We start from the raw sequence: 18851 nt of genomic DNA, 5'->3' as shown, positions 1-18851 counted from the left end.
ACAAGTTTCATGTGCAGTTGGTCCCAGTGTGTGTTATCAATGGAGGGCGCCAGTGGTCTGTGTATCTTTCATTTCAGTAGAATGAAGATACTGAAGATACAGTAGCCTGGATGAGGCAGTGATTTAAGACTACTATGGATACATATCTAGCTTCTGTGAAATTTGAAGTGACATGAATAAAATAGTTACCACCTCTGAATTATCATGTTGAATATAAACCCAAAAGACACAAACTAAGTTACATTCCAAGAGAGGCTAAGTGTTTTTTAATTCATCCATGAATTATTTATTACATTACCGCACTGAGGACTTAATTGGAATGTTAATTCAAATGACATCCCAAAGGAATTTACTGCAAATCATTTGAAATAACAGGACCATTCACAACGCTACTACACTAGGTGGGTATCAGATATTTCTTAGTCTAAATGGGTACGACTGTTGAGAAATCACTTTGTAAGACAATTGTGTTTGGGGCAGCTGATCTACAGAATGTCATTATTCATTTATGATTTTTTTCTAGATCTCTAGATATTCATTGGCTGCTTTGGCGAGCAATAAATCCGCAATTGATTGTGGGTAAATCGGTACTAACAGGCTGATCTACAAATAAGAATGAGTAGTTAGGTGATTTGTAGATCAGATCAGTCAGCTGGCAGTTTCCAACTGCAACGCAGTCGATGTGGCACAAGCCCATTCACTCTTCAGTCCCAGACGTCTTCTTCTGAGAGAGGACCAGATCCTTTACCTCGCTGGTTAGGGAGACCAGCTCCTTCCGGATGGCCTCTGCCTCGTCCCCCTCCTCTGGGTTCTCTCCCTCCCCCTGCTCCTGCTTTTTCCCCTGGCTCTGGCTCACCAACCTCTTAACCACCAGACCCTGGTAGCCCGTCAGCAGCCTGTGCTGCTCCTGGAACAACCACACCCGTCCAAAAGCTTCAGTTTGACGTCATCTTAAAAATTGTGTCAATTGTAAAACAGGTCACAATGTAAGTGCTGTAGAAACAGATCCCCATAGGTCCCCCATAGAGCTAATCAAAAACCTCCCAACAACATAAAAGGCTGCAAATATACACCATTCTAACTATTACTGGTATAATAACACTAGCAATTTAGTGTAATGTATTATCAATGAGAAAGGGAGCAGTACCTCAGAGACGCGGCCCACCAGAGTCCCTATGATCTGGGGTACACAGCGTCCGGGGGCGTGCAGCATGCAGTTTGTGCTGGCCTGGAAGAGCAGCACACTGGTCAGGTGGAGAATCAGGGCTGGGTCCTCAGTCTCCTTCAGCTGCTCTATCAAAGCCTGGCGGTGCAGGAACAGGGCCTGTCTATAGGAACCAGAACAACATGCACTGCCCAGTCTGCCAACAATGTGTAGCACCTCAGACAGTGACCCAGGTCCATGATTATAGACAAGGTAAATGCTTGGACTTAAATTTGCTCCCTTTACCTTTCTCTTTTCTTGTCTCCCTTCTTCAGCATGAATCCACACACCTCAACTGCCGTTTCTATATTGGTTAAAAAATCTTCAATTGTCTGAAAATAAAATATCAATAGTGTCAGAAAAGCTTTCCATGCATATGATACATATATGAGAGCAATCTTAAAGTAATTATCTTTGTTTTATAACATCTGCAATGATAAGTAGTAAAACCTCCATCAACTGAATTAACATAACTTACCTTTCCATTCAGGGTGTTGTGCACTTTCATAAGAGGCCCTTTGGTTTCCACTGGAAACATTCCTAATATCTTCACTCTGACCTAAAGGGAGATATATTGACATGCATTGTGACATTTGGGAATGTGTAGAACATGGATGAAGCCTCACTAAAGTACTCGACCAACAGGAATGAACGGGCTTGGAATGACAAGCTGAGAGGATAGCTAACCTCATTGGTGATAGAACTGGGATTCTCTGCTGACATCATGAGTTCAGCTGCCATGAAATTCACCAGGATGTTGGTAACGTCCGTGCACACTGTCTTCAGGACGTACTTGGCAATGTGGACCTGGGTCTCATCTGTGGACTCAAATAATGATGGATCAGTTGATGTTTATGCTGCATTACTAGGTTTTTCATTCAATGAGGATTACCTGTACTTCTGTAGGAGTTAAATAAAGCAGTTTACCAGAGAAGAGCTTGGTCCCTTTCTCAAAGAGTCTGATGTTGTTGTACAGGTTGGAGAGCTCCTCCTGGAAGTCTTTCACACTTCTCTTCTTTGTCACCCCAGTCGTGGAGCTAGTGGAAGACATGAACACAGTCCGAACCACCTCCTGGTAGGTCTTAGTCAAAGGCCTGCAGGCAGAGCAAGACTCTTGCATGTTAAAACTGGCGCATTGATGCACAGTATTTATTTTGTGTGTTGAGTAAAGGGGTTAAAACATTGTGCTTGAAAGGGATTGTGACTGATCGTTGAGTGTGACAGGAATCACTACCTTACTAAATGCTCCGCCAACTCAGAGAGGATTTCTTCGGGGCAGTCACACACTCTTTCTTCTAGGACAGCAGTGATCTCCTCCAGGGCCATGAAGGGGACTTCAGTCTGTTTGTTACGATCTGCAAAAGAGTGAAAGAAAAATATAATTGGCCTTAATGGGGGTACTACAGTTACCTTGGTCTTACACTAACAGGCTTAATCACCCAGGGGAGCAATCTCCTCCAACACAACTGTTAAGATCTCATTACAGAGGACTACCTCACTGAACAAACAATGTAATACTGTACATTAATTGACATAGGGTTTTATTGTGCACACCCACAATAACTTCAGCATGTGATCCAAACGGGAGCAGTGCTACATAGTGAATTCATTGTGGAACCCAGGCAACATAATGACTGTAGTCTTACTTTGTGGGATGACTGCTGTCTCCTCGTCACTGTCATCATCCCTCCTGCCCTTCTTCTTGGTTTTGCGTATCCTGACCTCTCTGGCATTGCATCCTCCACCACCTCCTTTACTGCCACTGCCCTCTAGGAATCAAAACAATATCAGTCAAACAATGAATTAACACTCTCTGCAGGGTCTGCAGAAAGCAGATGTTTCAGGTTTTCAGGGATGCAGTATTTTTAACCTAACTTCCGTTTTTCCTGAAAAACGGATGTGGGGTCTCCACTCAGGCGTCTTTTTACACCTGCTACGTTAGGTTAATTAATGAATAACGGGGAATTGACCAGGAGTCAAATCTCTCCAACTACCCAGCAGAAAATACCTGGGCTTAGAAGAGTTTATCATGTCTAGTTGATAACCGAACAAACATTTTCTAGAGGGATTAGAATGAGGCCTGGCCTGTACTACCTGTAGTCTTTTTCCTCCTCTCCGCCTCCCTCTTCTCCTTTTTGGAGGGGGCTGTATTTTCTGTCATCATAGCGCCTTGCTTGAGATCGTCTTCAGTTATCAGGAAAACAGGGTTGTTCTTGGCTTCCTGAAAGAGAACAGCATGGAATTGATGAAGTGGAAAGGAGACACTTTGCTGACTTTATTGTCGCCATGGGGAAGTTTTGTTACAGTGTCATGTCCACGTTTAAAGTGGTGTTTAGATACAAACCAAATTGACAAAACTTTCACAAGAGTTATATGCCAATAAAAAGAGACTAGCCTGCTGGCCTTATGGGTCGAAAGGAACATTAGCTCGAGCTATTTAGAAGGGATATCACACCTGGCACAAATTATTGTCTAGTTCTGTGTTTCATGCCGTGGGGTAGGCCTGGCGGTATACCGTATTTAATGATATACCTGTATAGATGCAGGGACCGGTTTGGGTTTTTACTTTAATATTTTAACTTCTATACCGGTATTTGAATGTTTGGTTTGTTAAATGTGATGCCATGTGTAATATCATTATGTATAGTTTACTTTGCTACTTGAGTCATCTCTCTCCGCCCTTCCGCCCTTTCTCTCCTTGCCACTTTCCACAGACCTAGCCAGGCCCCCTGTCACTCAAGGAGCGCATTTGATGTTCCTCAACCATGAGACATTTGCATCAGTCTGCATGGTCAATGCAGCACATGCAACAATGTTCATGACAACAATGCTGTTTTCACTCTGCTTCTTAATATAAATCCACTTGCGTTCTATAATGACACTATTAGTTTGTGTTTCTTAAATCAGCAAACAGCTCGTTTGTCTTTTCTTAGCAAGTTGCCCTAAATCTTGTAAGACGCTAATTGTTAGCCGCTAATGCTAATAGCTAGCTAATAAATGTACTGAGTAAGAGCAAGCGTAATTAGCTATACAGCCTGATAACACCAGTGATGGTGTAGACCTAAATCAGCATGTTGTTTGTGCAACAGTATCTTCTAAATCAAAGAGGAATATGCAAAGCAAGAATATGTTAGCTACATGAAGTAGCTAAGAAAAAACATGCAATGTAGCCAAAGCTTATAGGGTCCCCTAGGAAACACTTATCAACACTTTAGTTCCTACTCTGACACAATAACTCCTCCGTGGCATTTTAATTCGTTGTCATCTCAAACACTGTATTCAAAGTGCCCACTATTATATTATCACTATAGAATTAGAATAGTCATTCTATTTCCATGATTCCAACAGTTTCTCTAATTCGCAAGTCAAATCGCAATTGCAACATTAGGTTAAAAATAAGTCCTAGATTATTTGCCCATATCGTGCAGCCCGACGTGTGGAAATTCTCTCAATTGAGCAGTGGTAAGTAAAAATACTTTAAAGTACAACTTAAGTCATTTTTTGGGGTTTCTGTGCTTTACTTTACTATTTTTGACAACTTTTACTTCACTATATTCCTAAAGAAAATACTGTACTTTTTACTCCATATATTTCCCCTGACACCTAAAAGTACATTTTGAATGCTTAGCAGAACAGGAAAATGGTCCAATTCACACACATGTCCAGAGAACATTCCTGGTCATCTACTACCTCTGATCTGGAGGACTCACTAAACACAAATGTGTTGTTTGTAAATTATGTCTGAGTGTTGGAGTGTGGCCCTGGCTATCCATAATCTTTTTTTTTTTAAACAAGGGAGACATTTGGTTTGCTTAATATAAGGAATTTGAAATTATTTATACTTTTGATACTTAAGTACATTTGATCAATTACATGTACTTTGATACTTAAGTATATTTAAAAACAAATACTTTGTTAAAAAAAAGCTACTTGAGTCATCTCAAGTCTCAAAAACAAAAGACTTTTACTCATGTAGTATTTTACTGGGTGACTTGAACTTGAGTAATTTTCTATTAACATATCTTTATGACAATTGGGTACTTTTTCCACCACTGCAACTGAGTACAGGAAATGCAGAAATGATAAAAGTGCTGAAATTGGTTTTGGTTGAAGTTGAATTGAACAGTATAAAACAGTCAGAATGGAGAGAATCATTGAAATCACTTAGAATGTATTTGTTGCCACCCTAGGATCTATCACTACTCAAAGCAAATGTACAACTTTTTTATTCAAAAACTAAAAATACCGTCAAACCGTCCAATTTAAAAAATATATTGTGATATAATATTTTGGCCACATCGCCCAGCCCTAACGTGGTGCCCTATACCTGCACCCAGAAAGGAGTAGTTCAAAGACACAGCTATACCCGGAGCGTACAACTCATTAAGAACACCTTCCTAATATTGAGTTGCACCTCCACCCCCTTTTACCATCAGAACAGCCTCAATTCGTCAGGGCATGGAATCCATAAGGTGTCGAAAGCATTTCACAGGGATGCTGGCCCATGTTGACCCCATTGCTTCCCACAATTGGGTCAAGTTGGATGTCCTTTGGGTGGTGGACCATTCTTGACACACACAGGTAACTGTTAAGCGTGAAAAACAGTGTCGCAGGTCTTGAAACAAACCGGTGCGCCTGGCACATACTATAATACCCTGTTCAAAGGCAATTCAATATTTTGTCTTGCCCATTCACCCTATGAATGGCACACACACACAATCCATGTCTCAAGGCTTAAAAATCCTTCTTTATCCTGTCTCCTCCCCTTCATCTACACTGGTTGAAGTGGATTTAACAGGTGACATATATAAGGTATATATGGTATTAGGTACACAAGTTTTTACATGGATTCACCTGGTCAGTCTCATGGAAAAAGCAGGCGTTCTTAATGTCTTGTACAATTAGTGTATCTCCATCTCAAAAGACAATGACAATCTGCCCATCAGGTAACTTCATGACAGGTGTGATATACCTTCTGAGCTTTATGCTGCATGGTTTCTTCAAAGAGACAGAGACAGTTGCTGATGAACTTCTCGCTGACCACCACGGTGTCTCCCAGGACCCTGGCAGTCGACAGCACGTTGGTCGTTCTCATGGCCTCGTTGATTATGATGCCAACGTCCTCCATGGACAGACAGCTGGGCAGAATGGGCTACATGTCAAAAGCAGGGGGAGCACATGTGACACTGTAAGTGACTCAAGAAAATGAGATTATTTTATATACAGTGCATTCAGAAAGTATTCAGACCCCTTGACTTTTTCCACAATTTGTTACGTTACAGCGTTATTCTAAAATGTATTACCCCACAATGACAAAGCAAAAACAGGGTTTTTAGAATAATAAAAAAACAGAAAACATAAATATCACATTTACATAAGTATTCAGACCCTTTACTCAGTACTTTGTTGAAGCACCTTTGGCAGCGATTACAGCCTCGAGTCTTCTTGGGTATGATGCTACAAGCTTGGCACACCTGTATTTTGAGAGATTCTCCCATTCTCTGCAGATCCTCTCAAGCTGTTAGTTTGGATGGGTAGTGTCGCTGCACAGCTATTTTCAGGTCTCTCCTGAGATGTTAGATCGGGTTCAAGTCCAGACTCTGTCTGGGCAACTCAAGGACATTCAGAGACTTGTCCCGAAGCCACTCCTGCGTTATCTTGGCTGTGTGCGTAGGGTCATCCTGTTGGAAGGTGAACCTTCGCCCCAGTCGCTCTGGAACAGGTTTTCATCAAGGATCTCTATACTTTGCTCTGTTCATCTTTCCCTCGATCAAGACTAGTCTCCCAGTCTCTGCCGCTGAAAAACGTCCCCACAGCATGATGCTGTCACCACCATGATTCACCGTAGGGATGGTTCCTGGTTTCCTCCAGACGTGACGCTTGGCATTCAGGCCAGAGTTCAATCTTGGGTTCATCAGACCAGAGAATTTTGTTTCTCATGGTGTGAGAGTCCTTTAGGTGCTTTTTGCAGGCTGTTATGTGCCTTTTATTGAGCAGTGGCTTCCATCTGGCCACCCTACCATAAAGGCCTGATTGGTGGAGTGCTGCAGAGATGATGGTCCTTCTGGAATGTTCTCTCATCTCCACAGAGGAACTCTGGAGCTCTTTCAGAGTGACCATCGGGTTCTTGGTCACCTGCCTGACCAAGGCCCTTCTACCCCGATTGTTCAGTTTGGCCGGGCGGCCAGCTCTAGGAAGTCTTGGTGGTTCCAAACTTAAGAATGACGGAGGCCCCTGTGTTCTTTGGGATCTTCAATGCTGCAGAAATGTTTTGGTACCCTTCCCCAGATCTGTGTCTCGACACAATCCTGTCTCGGAGCTCTACTGACAATTCCTTCAACATAGTTCAGTTGTATTTATTCATATAAATTGGCAAAAATGTTTTTGCTTTGTCATTATGGGGTAGTGTGTGTAGATTGATGAGGGAAAAAAATGATTTAATACATTTTAGAATAAGGATGTAACGTAACAATGTGGAAAAAGTCAAGGGGTCTGAATACTTTCCGAAGGCACTGTATATTTTAAATGTGACAAGTTAGTTACTGAGCAAAATCAACAAATTATGCTATAAATAATTTTTGTGATTTGGCAGAGAACGATTGATAAAGCAGGTTGGCATGGACCTGCACATCAGCCCATGTGGCAGAGTTGACAGCCTCCTCCACAGAAGCCTCCACCTGGTCTACCAGGGCCTGGCCTACACAGGCTGCCCTGAGAAACAGCAGCTTGCTGGACTTGAAACGTTTCTTGATGTAGCTCACTGGGTCAGGGATGCCAAGTCTGATCAAAGAATCAAACTCTGTGTGGAGGGAACAGAGGACATATGAGGGTACAAAAATCAGGTTTTAGGCAGATTTCCAGTATGGAAATTATGAAAAAGAAATATTGCAACCAATAAGCTTAGGATATCCCCTAAATAATCAAAGGTGGGAGTACCTAAATAGCCATTCTGCTTGAGGAAGGAGTCCACCCAGGCATTCTGTGTTTTGGAGTAGATGTCAGGGATGTAGACAGCTTTGTCCTGCCGGCCCCCCACCACAGTGCCTTTCAGACGGCCAGTATTCACCAGCTCCTCCAAAACAGCTGAGAACCAAAAATTAGCTGAACAATAGCATGACATACAACTGCATTTGATTTATTAGTTGTACTCAAAACATTGTTTGTACAGAACACACAGATCAAATTATTATACACCCAAAACACAGTACAGTACTGACAATTCAGTGCAATTCAGACCCCTTGAAATTCAGGTCTGAATTTTAAAACAACAGAAGGAACAGCTACTTACAGTAGAGAAGATGTTCCTGAAAACCATAGACGCCAATCACATTACCAACTGGTGTTGGCCTACAAAAGGAACTCAAAGGAATTAAGTATTAGGAGCAGGGCGGGGGAAAAAATGAAGATCGTGTTGGTTAAAAAAGCAAGACAGCTAGGGATTGGTATGGAACATACCGAGTCACCGCACTGAAAAGCCCACGGATGCGAGCTCCATGGCGAGAGACAAATGCAGGGGTAAATAAGACTCCCCTGTTGTACTCATCCATCTGGCCTTGGATGACTTTCCCAAGGCGCTTCGACAGCTCCTACGAGACACAGCATAGCACACAATCAGACAAAGTGGTTAACATTTCAGATAACTGTGTGTACAGGTCCATACATGCACCTCAAGCTGAAACTCAAGCTACCGACAAAGCACACAGATACTTAACTTTCAAAAGACTATTGATATCAAAGTATAAACATGATAAGAAAAACAGATATTTTCTATAAGCATCACCTCAAATATAGAAGAGGTGATGGTATTGACAAGGAGACAGAGGTGGCTCTAGACTCACGGTTAGTGCTATCCGGTATCCTTGGGACGTCCCTACCCTAAACACTAACCCTTACCTTAAGCATTTTGAATTTCAAGTTAAATGGGGTGACGTCAGAGTTGGGACATCCCAAGGACCATGTTTAGAGTTTTTTCCCCCCTTGCCTCACCTCAGTCAGGAAGTCCCCTGGAAGGTCATAGTTTTTACATAGTTCTGGGATGTTCACAAAGCCTGCCTCTTGTAGTTTATCATTCACCTCCTCAGAAACTCGATTCAGGTAGTTTCTAGAAGACAGGGGGAATTCAGAACAAATCTAATAGCGCAGTAGCTGACAGTACTACAATGAAACAATGTGTTGTGTGAAACGTCCTACTCACTCATCGATAAGCTGCCCCAGAACCAGTTGAACGCTTTTATCAGATCTTGCAATGTCATTTGCTCTGGCCTCAACATGAACCCAATCAACGTTGATATCCTGTAAACAATAATAAAAAAACATTATTGTCAGAAACACTTAACTACAGTGCTACAAACTAGGAAGAGGAATTAGTAGTACTGCAGAGTGACACACACCTTTTGTAGGTCCACAATGTTGACCCGACCTTTGGAAAGCAGAAACAAGATTTCTTAAATCTATGTCACCATAATAGTATTATATATACAGTTGAAGTTGGAAGTTTACACACTTAGGTTGGAGTCATTAAAACTCATTTTTCCACCACTCCACAAATTTCTTGACAACAAACTATAGTTTTGGCAAGTCGGTTAAGACATCAACTTTGTTCATGACAAATAATGTTTCCAACAATTGTATAGAGAGATATTATTTCACTTACAATTCACTGTATCACAATTCCAGTGGGTCAGAAGTCTACATACATTACGTTGACTGTACCTTTAAACAGCTTGGAAAAATCCAGAAAATTATGTCATGGCTTTAGAAGCTTCTGATACTCAAATTGACATAATTTGAGTCAATTGGGGGTGTACCTGTGGACGTATTTCAAGACCAACCTTCAATCTCAGTGCCTCTTTGCTTGACATCATTGGAAAATCAAAAGAAATTAGCCAAGACCTCAGAAAAACATTTGTAGATCTCCAGTCTGGTTCATCCTTGGGAGCAATTTCCAAATGCCTGAAGGTACCACGTTCATCTGGTCAAACAATTGTACGAAAGTATAAACACCATGGGACCACGCAGCCGTCATACCGCTTAGGAAGGAGACGCGTTCTGTCTCCTAGAGATGAACGTACTTTGGTGCGAAAAGTGTAAATCAATCTCAGAACAACAGCAAAGGACCTTGTGAAGATGCTGGAGGAAACAGGTACAAAGGAATCTATATCCACAGTAAAACGAGTCCTATATCGACATAACCTGAAAGGCCACTCAGCAAGGAAGAAGCCACTACTCGAAAGCCACCATAAAAAAGCTAGACTACGGTTTGCAACTGCACATGGGGACAAAGATCAAACTTTTTGGAGAAATGTCCTCTGGTATGATGAAACAAAAATATAACTGTTTGGCCATAATGACCATCGTTATGTTTGAAGGAAAAAGGGGACGGCTTGCAAGTCAAAAAACACCATCCCAACCATGAAGCATGGGGGTGGCAGCATCATGTTGTGGAGGTGCTTTGCTGCAGGAGGGACTGGTGCACTTCACAAACTAGATGGTATCACGAGGAAGGAAAATTGTGTGGATATATTGAAGCAACATCTCAAGACATCAGTCAGGAAGTTAAAGCTTGGTTACAAATGGGTCTTCCAAATCGACAAGGACCACATGCATACTTCTAAAGTTGTTGCAAAATGGCTTAAGGACAACAAAGTCATGGTATTGGAGTGGCCATCACAAAGCCCTGACCTCAATCCTATAGACAATTTGTGGGCAGAACTCAAAAAGCATGTGCGAGCAAGGAGGCCTACAAACCTGACTGAGTTACACCAGCTCTGTCAGGAGGAATGGGCCAAAATTCACCCAACTTATTGTGGGAAGCTTGTGGAAGGCTACCCAAAATGTTTGACCCAAGTTAAACATTTTAAAAGGCAATGCTACCAAATATTCATTGAGTGTATGTAAACTTCTGACCCACTGAGAATGTGATGAAATAAATAAAAGCTGAAATAAATAATACTCTACCATAATTCTGACATTTCACATTCTTAAAATAATGTGATGATCCTACCCGACCTAATACAGGGAATTGTTAATAGGATTAAATGTCAGGAATTGTGAAAAACTGAGTTTAAATGTATTTGGCTAAGGTGTATGTAAGGTGTGTGTAGACATCAACTGTGTGTGTGTGTGTATATATATATATATATATGAAGGCCTACAATGAAGGCCTACACCGGCCAAACCCAGACGATGCTGGGCCAATTGTGCGCCGCCCTATGGGGCTCCTAATTACGGCCGGTTGTGATACAGGCTGGAATCGAACCAGGGTGTCTGTAGTGACGCCTCTAGCACTGAGATGCAGTGCCTTAAACCGCTGCGCCACTCGGGAGCCATGTAGGCCATTTAGAAGATGCATTTATCCAAAGCGACTTAGTCATGCGCGCGTATATTTTACATAAGGGTTGTCCTGGGAAATGAAACTACTACCCCGGCATGGCAAGCACCAAGCTCTACCAACTAACTGAACTACAGAGGATGGTCTTTTACATAACCTTTTGTCCATGTCAATAAATGTAGGTGTATGTTAAACCTTGAACATCTACGCAACCATGATCTGAAATGAATGAGTGCAACACTTTTTTCCTTTACGACAAAGGTATTGGAATCAGAAGAAGATTGCCTAGCCAACTAACCTCCATGGACATAGAGCTCATCCCGTATCTCTCTACTGATTTGGGACGGGGTTATGTACTCTTTGCCATCAAGTGTGTGTACCACATCCAACTTCTTCTCTTCAACCAGCTTGGCAACGATTTCAATGCAGTTCCTCTCGGACAACCTGGGAAGGATTTACAGTAGAAGGGGTATTTAGACACAAAGATCCTAGAATTTAGTTCTATATGAAATTCTATGCATTCCCCACAGTGGCCTTCAGAATGTATCCAAACCACAGATTACAGGCAGTATCCCTACTGGGCTAGAGATACCTCTTACAAGGAACAAGTAACGGACATACAAGAAAGCCCACTACGACCTCCGACGAGACATCAAACATGGAAAAGGACAATACAGGAGGAAGGTGGAATCCTATTACACTGGCTCCTACTCTTGTTTTATTTGGCAGGGGTTGCAGACGATAACAGATTACACAGGGAAACCCAGCCATGAGTTGCCCAGCGATGCAGAACTCCCAAACAAGCTAAATGCCTTTTATGCTTGTGTTTCCGGATGACTGTGATCTCGCTCTCCGTGGCCGATGTGAGCAACCGTTTAAACAGGTTAACAATCACAAAGTGGAATACCTGCATGTGCAGACCAGCTGGCAAGTGTAAAATATATTTTCAATCTCTCCTTGTCCCAGTCTGTAATCCCAACATGTTTCAAGGTCATCACCATTGTCTCCGTTCCCAAGAGCACCAAGGTAACCTGCCTAAATGACTACCCAGCCCTGTAGGACTCACATCTTTAATTATGAAGTACTTTGAAAGGCTGGTCATGACACATCAACACCATCATCCATGACACCCTAGATCCACACCAATTCGCATTCCACCCCAACAGATCCACAGATGTGCAATTGAGATTGCATCTTCACACTGCCCCCTCCCACCTGGACAAGAGGGGAAATAACTATGTGAGAATGCTGTTCATAGACTACAGCTCAGCATTCAACATCATAGTCCCCTCCAAGCACATCACCAAGCTAGAGACCCTGGGACTGAACCCCTCCCTCTGCAACTGGATCCTGGACTTCCTGATGGGCCGGCCCCAGTTGGTGAGAGTGGGCAACAACACCTCAGCCACACTGAACCTCAACATGGGGCCCCCTTTGGGGTGTGTGCTTAGTCCCCTCCTGTACTCACTATAGTGGATTGGATCGAGAGGGCTGTAATGGAGCGGCTCGATAGCTTCAAGTTCCTTGGCATCCACATCACTAAGGACTTACCATGGTCCACACACACCCACACAATCGTGAAGAGGGCATGGCAGCGGCTCTTCCCACTCAGGAAGCTGCAAAGATTTGGCATGGGCCCTCAGATCTCAAAAAGTTCTACTGCTGCACCATCGAGAGAGCATCTTGACTGGCTGCATCACCACTTGGTATGGCAAATGCACCACCCTCGACCAAAGCGCTAGAGAGAGTGCTGCGGACATCCCAGTTCATCATTTGGGCCAAGCTCCCTGCCATCCAAGACCTCAAGATCAGGCAGTGTCAGAGAAAGGCCCCAAAAATTGCCAAAAACTTCAGCCAGCCAAGCCATAGACTATTCACTCTGCTACCATCTGGCAAACGGTACCGGAGCGTCAGCTCTGGGACAAACAGGCTGAGACAGCTTCTACCCCCAATGCATTAGACTGCTAAAAAAAGTCAATTAATGGTACCCGAACTATCTGCACAAATGACCTTATCTTGAACTGACCCTACGCACACTCACTATACAGTGCATTTGGAAATTATTCAGACCCCTTGACTTTTTCCACATTTTGTTACATTACAGCTTTATTCTAAAATGGATTACATACTCCCTTCCCCCCCTCAATCTACACACAATATCCCATAATTAAAAGCTATAAAAATGTTTAGACATTTTTGCAATAAATATAAAATGAAAATACATTTACATAAGTATTACATAAGTATTCAGATCCTTTACTCAGTACTTTGCTGAAGCACGTTTGGCAACGATTACAACCTTGAGTCTTCTTGGGTATGATGCTCCAAGCTTGGCACACCTGTATTTGGGGAGTTTCTCACATTCTTCTCTGCAGATCTTCTCAAACTCTGTCAGGTTGGATGGGGAGAGTCACTGCACAGCTATTGTCAGATCTCCAGAGATGTTCGATCGGGTCCGGGCTCTGGCTGGGCCACTCAAGTAGATTGAGACTTGTCCCGAAGCCACTACTGCTCTGTCTTGGCTGTGTACTTAGGGTCATTGTCCTGTTGGAAGGTGAACCTTCGCCCAAGTGAGTTCCAGACGCTCTGGAGTAGGTTTTCATCAAGGATCTCTGTCCTTTGCTCCATTCATCTCCATTCATCTTCCCCTCAAACAAAAGACTAGTCTCTGCTGCTAAAAAACATCCCTACAGCATGATGCTGCCACCACCATGCTTCACTGTAGGGATGATGCCTTGTTTCCTCCAGACATGATGCTTGGCATTCAGCCCAAAGAGTTCAATCTTGGTTTCATCAGACCAGATAATATTGTTTCTCATGGTCTGAGAGTCCTTTAGTTGCCTTTTGGCAAACTCCAAGCGGGCTATTATATGCATTTTACTGAGGAGTGGCTTTCATCTGGCCACTCTACCATAAAAGCCTGATTGGTAGAGCGCTGCAGAGATGGTTGTCCTATTTCAGTTGAAGGCATTCAGTTGTACAACTGACTAGGTATCCCCCTTTCCATTTCTGCGAGGTCCTCCCATCTCCACAGAGCAACTCTGGAGCTCTGTCAGTGACCATCGGGTTCTTGTTCACCTCCCTGACCAAGGCCCTTCTCCCCTGGTTGCTCAGTTCGGCCGGGTGGCCAGCTCTACAAAAAGTCTTGGTGGTTCCAAACTTCTTCCATTTACGAATGATGGAGGCCACTGTATTCTTAGGGACCTTCAATGCTGCAGAACTGTTTTGGTACCCTTCCCCAGATCTGTGCCTTGAGACACAATCCTGTCTCAGAGCTCAACGGACAATTCCTTCAACCTCATGGCTTGGCTTTTGCTCTGACATGCATTGTCAACTACCTTATAGACTGGTGTGTGCCTTACCAAATCATGCCCAATCAATTGAATTTACCACAGGTGGATCTCAAGGCTGATCAATGGAAACGGGATAAACCTAAGCTCAATTTTAAGTTTCATAGCAAAGGGTCTGAATACTTATGTACACTTCCATTCAAAAGATTGGGGTCACTTAGAAATGTCCTTGTTTTTGGAAGATTTTGTCCATTACAATAACATCAAATGTATCAGAAATACAATGTAGACATTGTTAATGTTGTAAATAACTATTGTAGCCGGAAAAGGCAGATTTTTTATGGAATATCTACAGAGGCCCATTATCAGCAACCATCTCTCCTGTGTTCCAATGGCACGTTGTGTTAGCTCATCAAAAAACCTTTTGCAATTATGTTAGCACAGCTGAAAACAAAAGAAGCATTAAAACTGGCCTTTAGACTAGTTGAGTATCTGGAGCATCAGCACTAGTGGGCCTGATTACAGGCTCAAAATGGCCAGAAACAAAGTACTTTCTTCTGAAACTCGTCAGTCTATTCTCGTTCTGAGAAATGAAGGCTATTCCATGCGAGAGATTGCCAAGAAACTGAAGATCTCGTACAACGCTGTGTACTACTCCCTTCACAGAACAGCGCAAAATGGCTCTAACCAGAATAGAAAGAGGAGTGGGAGTCCCTGGGGCACAACTGAGCAAGAGGACTAGTACATTAGTGTCTACATCATACCTAGTAACTGCAAATTGATCTCGTACTAGTACTTCCTGTAAAGCTCCATTCTTGTGTATTTTATTCCTCGTGTTACTATTTTATTTGTAACCTTGCATCGTCGGGAAGGACTTGTATGCAAGCATTTCACGGTAAAGTCTACACCAGCTGTATTCGGTGTATGTGACAAATAACGTTACTATCTCAAATGGGTAGATTTAGCAGCTGTTTCCTATAGAAGGCCAGGGGTTAACATTACCTAACAGACTCTAGTTGACAGTTAGGTAATACAATATTAGTCCCGCTAAAAACGTCTGCAGGAAGCCCATAGGCACAGTTTATTTTTTAAGTATGTTGTATTTGTTATACAAAAAAAAAATGCCAGCTAACGTTAGCTGTCCTGCTGGTTCAGCCCACCACACGTTAGCTCAAGTTAGCCAACTCGGACTGTAACGGTAATTCTATGACTGCCCAGACATAAACAGTCAACAAGTCAGTTATCTAGCTAGCTAACTTACTAGTTACATCTGACTATAAAGTTCAGAGAAGCTAGCTAACGACTCGAGTATCGTTAGCTATTTTGGAATAGCCAGCTGGCTTTCGCTACCTCTGCACTGTGTCAGCAAACTGTGCTCTCTGGAAATCCGCTGCCAGACGTCTGATTTCTTCCCAGGCGGCTGCCATCGTATTGGTGGGTTTCTAAAACGATTCCACTACAGGTTTGCATGAGCGATAATCTTCAACTCTATGGCTATATTTCTTGCTACTAGCTAAACCATGTTGTGCAAAGTACAATAACGTTAGCTAGTAGTGATTCACAAATTCACACGTCAACATAACAGCAACGTAATACGGAAAGCCCGAGAGTCCAAAAAGCACCATGATTTTTCCCACCCATTTTTCCCGCAACTTCGCCTCCGTCCTCCCGTGTGACGTCACATAATTCAATTAATCATCATCATCATCTGGCACCTGCACGTCACATCTTTGGGAAAACATCGAACAAACACAATTTCACGGATTCACACATATTAGCCTGTTATTATTATAATAGCCTAATTTCATTAAAACTGCTTGAGAGCAGGAAATGCAACCTAGCTACACATGGTTTGAGTATCCATTGTCGTAAATTACTCACTGGAAATCAGCCTACAAACAAATTGGCTTATTGAAAAATATGAAATTGTATGATTTCATCCTAATATGCAATGCTGTAGCCTACATAAATTAAAAGGAGGGAAATTATCTCCATATACATTATATTCCAAAATTAGGTGTCCTGGTTTTCAGACAAGAGATCAGGCTATGTTTCATGAGCTACCATAACATTAGTTGAACCACAACATTGCAGAAGAAAATTAGCTATCAACCCTAAAACCAAGTGTCAAGGTTATTACAAACGTTATTAATCGTAGGCACGACATGTGTGTTCGCACAGAAATGGGACCTCTTTACATTGAAATGTCTGCGCCAGTCAAAATACTGCAGATTCATTTCTTCGTCTGAATGTAAACAGTGTGAGTTGGTTAGCTTGCTCTTTGGGGGAGAGGAAATTATCCACATGTATAAAGTCATCTCTAGGCACAGAGTTCTTATTGGCTTAAGAGCAATTGCCTCAGATCCAGCAGCTAGTGGGTTGTACAGCTTTTCAGTGATGTAATTCGTGAATTGAGTTCTCAAATGACAGATAGAATTTACAACTGGAAATTGTATTCAGGAAGTATTGATCATTGATGTGTTCTCTAAAGATTTTTCCATAGGTGTGTATATTGATGTGTTTGACCAATTCATAGCTCACCCTGGCATGGTCAGGGTTCCAGTTGCTCACAATCCAGCAGACCAATTTAGTTTTAATTGGCAATAAGAAAGCTTCCCCCTCCTCTTGGCTGAATACAACTGACCCATAAGGCACTTCAATATCTGCATCTTGCCTATAATTCAAAGTCAAATTGAATATTTCCAAGACCTGGCTTTTAATAAGTGTGGGACGGGACTCTAGATTCCTCCACACCCATTTTTGGAAAGGTGGGCACTGCTGCAATGGTGGTAGATCACTTTTTGTGTTTCTGTGATGGATGATGACCCCATTTTACTTATTGTATAGGTCTCAGTCAGCTGTTAAAAAACAGCCATCAATATTGAACAGGGTGCTGCATGTGTCCAAATCATAGGAATGACCAGAAGGCCACAGCCTTTTTAAAACTATGGTCTTATTATTAACCTCCTTTGTAATATCGTCAAGATGTTCTTCCTTCTGAATTGGTCATTTTTATGATTCAATGGGTCTTGCAAGCCAGTCACTTGGTGGTTTAATAATGTAACAAGGCAGTAAATGTATTGGTTTTGTTTCAGTGTGTATATTTTATCAGGTGATTATTGTTTACCTTATAGCCTTTATATCACAAAAATCGGACACTATCTGATCACAGATGTCCAACATAGGAACATGTCCATTTATTTTAGCTTACATAGCAAGATCACAATCGATGCATGGGAAAAGATTATCAAATAGCCTATGAAGCTCATACTGTAGGTTGATCATGATTGAATAATAACCTATAAACAAACTAATTTCATACATTACTAACAAATGAGAAGATATGCTGGTCAGAGAAACTCAGAGGATAATCAAATCATATAGGCTGCTGATTCATTATACAGTACTACTGTTGCTTTTACGTTTAAAAGGGCAATTTACAAACCTTGCGCATCCCATTCATTCAACATTTATTCATCGCATTTGAGGAGGAAAGCGCACCGTGAATTAGGCTTCCCGTTTGATGTTGACCAATCGAGCATAACGATTTGCAAACGAAATCATGTTATTTTAATAACAAAGATGGTAGATAAATAAGAGAGTTTACTCGAACCGTTTACCATTAAAAAAATGGTCAAGGTTCCTGTCTGTGTACGTGGGCATTTCCTCTCTTACGCGAGCCTGCTTTTCCCATGTGAGCATGCCTATCCTGTGTGAGCTGATTCCTCCATAATATCTGTCACACTCATGGGAGAGAGGGAACAGCTGTTTCTGGTCTAGTTATTGTCCCCTCCCACTCGCCCCACACGCCCGCCCGACCAGAAAAAAATTGCCAGTGAGATGTCTTGCACTGGGACACCCCCTGGGTCAGTAAGTAGACCAGAATGGCCCTCCCCGATCAGAAAAGGTTAGGGAGAGTGGTGTCTCGCTTTCTCTACCATCTCTGTTCATATCAAACTATGATACTTAATTAAGCAATAGATTATGCGCAATAATGTGGCTACATGTCTGTAAATCTCACAGTTTG

The 18851-nt window shown here is 42.3% G+C and overlaps 1 protein-coding gene and 1 pseudogene across 1 annotated transcript; both read right to left on the bottom strand.

Moving 5' to 3' along the window:
- Positions 1–249: 249 nt before the first annotated feature.
- On the bottom strand, positions 250–16429 carry LOC112250049 (E3 UFM1-protein ligase 1). The gene is made up of 19 exons (XM_024419882.2): positions 16175–16429; positions 11833–11978; positions 9595–9623; positions 9399–9496; positions 9191–9305; positions 8660–8790; positions 8493–8551; positions 8141–8287; positions 7828–8003; positions 6177–6356; positions 3299–3425; positions 2851–2973; positions 2439–2559; positions 2132–2298; positions 1892–2022; positions 1683–1763; positions 1451–1536; positions 1148–1328; positions 250–907 (listed from the first exon to the last, which is right to left on the bottom strand). The coding sequence occupies exons 1-19, from the start codon at positions 16249–16251 to the stop codon at positions 698–700; spliced, it is 2385 nt and encodes a 794-aa protein (XP_024275650.1). The 5' UTR covers positions 16252–16429; the 3' UTR covers positions 250–697.
- Positions 16430–16938: 509 nt separating this feature from the next.
- LOC121846576 lies at positions 16939–18526 on the bottom strand (annotated as a pseudogene).
- Between the last annotated feature and the right edge of the window lie 325 nt (positions 18527–18851).

Source organism: Oncorhynchus tshawytscha, linkage group LG05, assembly GCF_018296145.1.
Source record: "Oncorhynchus tshawytscha isolate Ot180627B linkage group LG05, Otsh_v2.0, whole genome shotgun sequence".
Lineage (NCBI taxonomy): Eukaryota > Metazoa > Chordata > Actinopteri > Salmoniformes > Salmonidae > Oncorhynchus > Oncorhynchus tshawytscha.
The sequence above is the reverse complement of the archived record's forward strand: the minus strand, read 5'-3'. Positions and strand labels throughout refer to the sequence as shown.

Excerpts from the sequence above, each read along its gene's own strand:
- LOC112250049 (XM_024419882.2), bottom strand. The coding sequence starts at position 16,251 with ATGGCAGCCGCCTGGGAAGAAATCAGACGTCTGGCAGCGGATTTCCAG. Across the intron at positions 8,552-8,659 it reads CTTTTCAGTGCGGTGACTCG|GCCAACACCAGTTGGTAATG; the intron begins GTATGTTCCATA and ends TTCCTTTTGTAG. Across the intron at positions 3,426-6,176 it reads TGCAGCATAAAGCTCAGAAG|GAAGCCAAGAACAACCCTGT; the intron begins GTATATCACACC and ends GTTCTCTTTCAG.